The sequence below is a fragment of the Bicyclus anynana genome, chromosome 15 (genome assembly GCF_947172395.1).
Source record: "Bicyclus anynana chromosome 15, ilBicAnyn1.1, whole genome shotgun sequence".
Lineage (NCBI taxonomy): Eukaryota > Metazoa > Arthropoda > Insecta > Lepidoptera > Nymphalidae > Bicyclus > Bicyclus anynana.
In genome coordinates, this window is record NC_069097.1 from 14,583,035 (window position 1) to 14,588,560 (window position 5,526).

Consider the following 5,526-nt stretch of genomic DNA (forward strand, 5'->3'; position numbering starts at 1 on the left):
TTTCTTAATGAGTGTTTATTCTATCTCTAACTAAACTACACTTATAATTCTAAAATATTAAATAAACTACTTTTTCTTTAACATAACTTTCCCTTTAGGTTTTAAACGGTCATTGATTATATCCTGTCTCTCTTGCTCTTTAGCATTTAAGATTTCTTGGTGTCTCTTTTTAGCAAAATCTAATTCAGAACACAATGTGACAATTTGATTTGCGTAATTCTGTTGTTTAAGCATCCTCATCTTTTGCTTTACCTAGAATCAAAAGAAATAAAAATATTAATAACTTTAATTTATTTTTATATTAATAATTGACAGATCAAGCTGATATCCCACCAGTAACATGTGAACTTTATAATGTTATGGAGAGAAATACTTGAAAACAAATTTCAACCAATGGGGGTGCAACCTAAAATACAGATATCTCTTTCATTGCATTAAGACAAAAGAGATGGAACTGGAACAACTATTTCATCCAGATCTATTCAGCCATGCTGGAATAACTAAGTAACAAATAATGATACATCCAAACTTCATCCATTCATAATATTCATTGTCCTCATCAATGGACATCTACTGCTAGACTTACGCCTCTTTGTAAGGATTTCCAAACACACACATACTTAAGAAACCATCCCATGGCTCCTTATAACCTGTTTAATGACATTATTCCATAATATAGCACCATTGCACTTTTCAACAAGAGTTGAAAAGCTGAAGTTATGGTTTACAATCATTATTTTCTCAAAAGAATTACTTCGCTTATAAGAAGAACTTCGCTTATATGAAAATTAAGAAAGAAAGAAAGAAAGAAAGAAAATTTTTTTATTTGGACACACACACACATAATACACAAAAGACAACAAATACCTAAAACAAAAGACAGAAATTTTACAATTCACTAAACTAAGAAATCTAATCTAAAAAAATTTTAATAAAAAAAATTCAACCGACTTCCAAGTCAAAAAAATAATTTAACTAAAAAGCAAAAAATAACATCCTACCTATGTGCTACCTTCTGATCAGTTTGAAGGCGGTGCCAAGCCAGTGATGTTTTAATTAAACACGTTTTAACTACAAAATTTCTGTGGTTATTTCAGAAACAGCTTTAATTAAAACACGACACTGGCTTGGCACCGCCTTCAAACTGATCAGAAGGTAGCACATAGGTAGGATGTTATTTTTTGCTTTTTAGTTAAATTATTTTTTTGACTTGGAAGTCGGTTGAATTTTTTTTATTAAAATTTTTATTTTTTTATTTTTAGTGTTAGCATACCTACTGCGTGTGTACAGTCACAACCTATCTAAGTGGAAAGTTCTTATCAATACAAAATTATCAAGTCCAAACACAAGGTAGCTACTGTGAGCCGTCGAGGAGTTCTCTTCACTGTGCGTCGTCTTCATCACCAGACCCTTAATACAGTCACAATCCATCTAGGTGGAAAGTTCTCATCAATACAAATTTATCAAGTCCAAACACAAGGTAGCTACTGTGAACCGTCGAGGAGTTCTCTTCACTGTCCCTCGTCTTCATCATCAGACCCTTAATACAGTCACAATCCATCTAGGTGGAAAGTCCTCATCAACACAAATTTATCAAGTCCAAACACAAGGTAGCTACTGTGAACCGTCGAGGAGTTCTCTTCACTGTCCCTCGTCTTCATCACCAGACCCTTAATACAGTCACAACCCATATAGGTGGAAAGTACTCATCAATACAAATTAATCAAGCCCAAACAAAAGGTGACTGCTGTAAATCGTTGACGAGTTCCATCGTCTGTGTTTCGGCTCCATCATCAGACCAACTCCAAACCTTCATAAAGTTGTAGTGGTTTAAAATACCTTATGGAAACACTAACAAACGCACTAGCCGTCTCTACAACTTTCGTAAGTTCCCCTCAATTTCTCCAGGATGCCATCATCAGATCCTGACATGAAAAAAATGGGACCACCCTGGAAGTAAACCCTTCAAAATAAAAAAAGAATTTTCAAAATCGGTCCATAATTGACGGAATTATCGCTGGACATACATAAAAAAAAAAAAAAAAAAAAAAAAACATACATACAGCCAAACATAGAACCTCCTCCTTTTTGGAAGTCGGTTAAAAATTAATATAAGAAGGCTCAAAGATGGAGAGAGCTATGTTAGAAGTATCTTTTGAAGTGATCTAATCAGAAATGAGGAGAAGTGCAGTGTTTTGTTGACCCCCCACCAGGTTGACTGACAACATCAAGAGAGTTGCAGGGATTGGCTGGATGCAGGTGGCTCAGTATCGTGATGTTTGGAAGTTCCTACAAAAAGGCTATGTCCTGTAGTGGACGTCCATTGGCTGATATGATGATGATGATCATGAAACTAAGAAATTGACTTAATCGAAGTTACATATTTCAAAGAGCCAATAGATGCTTCAAAGTGCTGGAATGGCAACTCCACACTGGAAGTTCTTAATATTAATCCAATTTTTAAAATACTTACAAGTAAAGGTGTAGGTCTACCATCTAAGTAGGTGTAGTCAGGCCCATCTGTGAGAACACCTTCGGCGTTGCGGTTGGCTGACAATCCCTTTGAAATTCTCCATTGTTTCATATGTGCTACTTGTGTCCAAGAGAATGGCCGACTCATTACTGAAATGGATATATTTTCTTCTTTAATTTATTTTTATTTGTCACCAAAAGACAAAGACCTTTGACATTTAGTTGTTAGTTGTCCAGAATAATTATGACTGATTTCATTTTAACTAAGTCAGAATGTAATAAATAAAATACCTTTTTAAGTAAGAACAACAATAAAAATTCTTTCTCTATTTTAGATATGTCACTAGCGGTTGATACTAACTCAAACAAAAGTGCCTTATTGTCTAAATTTCATTTAGTCACACAGTAAACAACGATCGTTATTTAAATAATACTTAAATATTGTCCACAAAGTAGAACTGTGTGGTCAGGAAGAATAAAAACTTTTAACATACCTACATATACATATGAGTAATTTAAAAAACACAAAATTGTACATGTGTGCGATCAGTGAAGTAGCTAAATTCGTATCACTTTTTGAAGTCTTTTTGTAGGCACGTAACATATTTGATGGTTTAAAATCTTTGAGTACAATGCAAAAACTTTTCTTAAAAGCCAATAATACTTACGCCTGAACGCTACATTATTTATGAGTCCATTCATTTTGGAGCAAAATTATATAAATATCAGTTTTCAGAAAACTCAGAGTAGAATAGAACCAAAAATGATTTAAAATGTAACAAAAAAAAAAATTACAATTATTTATTATTTATTTAGTTTAGAGGTTAAGAACACAAACGTCAAATCACAGATCACTTCACTAACTAGAAACGTCAAATGAAGTTAGGAAATATGAACATTGAACATATGGCATGTTATAAGAACGTGAAATCCTGTGAAATCTTTATGAAGCAGCGCCATCTACATCCTAGATTTAAGATTCCAGGATAGTAAATTCAATTACGTAAGGTGTGTATGTTTTTAGAGATTTTAATACGTTAAAACACAACACACCGTAAGTACGGAAAAATGGAAATATTTATCCTTTTAATTTAGATACGTAATAGAAAAAATGTGTTTGTATTTCTTATATAAAGGGATTATTAAAGAAAGATAGTAAGTGTACATTAATTTCAACGAAGTTCCACATAGTCATTTGGCCTAGTGGTGCCAACAAAGGTACCATCTAATAATCCTGATTTCGAGCCCGGGGGTAACTATAGAAAACTTTTGTTTTTTTTTTGTTTCTCTCGATTGGTTTCTTCTACTATTACAAAATAATATCAAATATCTCTCTCCTTTACAGAAAATATGCATTATTATTTTTATAACTTATTGGATACTATACTGAAAATACCGTAGCTAGTTACTAGATGGCGTTATCATAGGCGTTCCGAAAAAAGTTAGAGTGGCCTATCTATCTCCAATAATACTTGGATATGAAATAGGAATTGATAGATAAACCTATTAAGAAATGAACCTAAATCGATTTGAAATTGACATTGACAGTGACAGTCTGCTGACAGTCAAAGATCTAATAAAATATTACTCACTTAAAGTTGAAGTAATAAATATTCTTTGGTTAAAATTATCTGTTAATCAGTAATCACTTTCTGCTTAATCTTGCTTGTTCACTGGCACCGTATTGGCTGCATTTTGTAAGGGGAAAAAAAATTTATGTATACTTTTTACAATGCTTTTATGCTTCTTTGCTTAGATGTATAATCTTGTCTATGACCAATTAGATAGTGTCTAAGTCACATTGTATTGCCATTATTTAGGTATTTACCAGTTTATGCACTTAAAACATAAATGTTAATTTTGAGCAGAACGTATTTATTTATGTTTACCAGCATCAAATTATTTTATTTTAATTATTTTAAGTCCGCATGCTTGTTATTTATTGAGTTTTTAAATGATGACAAATTTTAATACATGTAATATTAATAACATTATGTTATTGAAACATCTATAACTTGGTTGCGATTCGGTGACCTCTATAAGGAAACCGAGGGTTTTATCTGTAAAATTGTGGACGAACTTAATATGACGTGAAACTACCGGTTACCGGAAACATTATGAAAGATGGCACTTTAGACATCTGTCGAGCATGTCATCGTCCTGGGGAGTCCCTCAGACATATTGCGTCCGGGTGTTCCAACGGCGAATATTTGCACAGACATAGGTAATCAAGTAGCCAAAATAATCCACTAATAGCTTGCTCTTCAGTATGGATGGTCTTATTGATTCTGAGCTGCCTTACCATAGGTACGATCCAATGTCAGTTCTTGAAAATAACAATGAATTGCTCTACTGGGACCGGAAGTTTATCACTGACAGGCATATTGCTGCTAATAGAGTGCTAGTCGATCGGTCAGTGGGCCGTGCAATAAATTGTTGATATTACTGTTCCGCATGACCATAATTTGGATAAGGCTGAAGAAAAGTATCAAAATACTTGGACCATACTCATGAGATTACCGCCTTGTGGAGTGTTGAGTCAACTGTTATTGTTATGATAGTAGTTTTAGTCAATGGTCTAATAGTGAAAAGTTTCGACTAACACCCTAATAAGCTTTCGCTTCCGTTTTCGCTTTTTTGCTGAATCAAGGGTCGGATACTGAAGGCAGTGATTCTTGAGACGGCGCGTAATGTGAGGAGGTTCCTCACTCTGGAGCCCTAACCATCGCATCGGTTGCTTGGGCACTCAAATGACCCACAACGGGGGGTTGAGTTTTTTTATATTTAATAGTGTTTTATGTTATATTTTATTAACATTGTTACAATTTAAAAAAAAGGACGTAAATAAATGAGATTTTTGATATTTCTTATATATGATTATTGATAGTATTATTTTTAACAAATAGGGAAATTATATAATTCGTAAATGGCATTTCTAGTTTGTATTGTCTTTGTTAGTATTAATTCGTGCGGGAAATTCTCTGTCTACGGGAAATACGGAAATTCGAGCATGATGAATGAGTTCAATCATATTTCTATAGGTCTTTGGTCTGT

At 33.4% G+C, this 5,526-nt stretch overlaps 1 protein-coding gene across 1 annotated transcript; it reads right to left on the minus strand.

Moving 5' to 3' along the window:
* On the minus strand, window positions 1-3,323 carry LOC112047878 (39S ribosomal protein L52, mitochondrial). The gene is made up of 3 exons (XM_024085160.2): window positions 3,141-3,323; window positions 2,474-2,622; window positions 1-252 (listed from the first exon to the last, which is right to left on the minus strand). Exons 1-3 carry the CDS (start codon window positions 3,172-3,174, stop codon window positions 67-69), a joined length of 369 nt encoding a protein of 122 aa, XP_023940928.2. The 5' UTR covers window positions 3,175-3,323; the 3' UTR covers window positions 1-66.
* Window positions 3,324-5,526: the final 2,203 nt, after the last annotated feature.

Bases quoted from the DNA above. Each gene is read 5' to 3' on its own strand.
- LOC112047878 (XM_024085160.2), bottom strand. From the start codon at position 3,174: ATGAATGGACTCATAAATAATGTAGCGTTCAGGC. The intron at 2,623-3,140 runs GTAAGTATTATT...TATCCATTTCAG, and splicing joins AAATAATGTAGCGTTCAGGC to TAATGAGTCGGCCATTCTCT. The intron at 253-2,473 runs GTAAGTATTTTA...TTTTGATTCTAG, and splicing joins GTAGACCTACACCTTTACTT to GTAAAGCAAAAGATGAGGAT.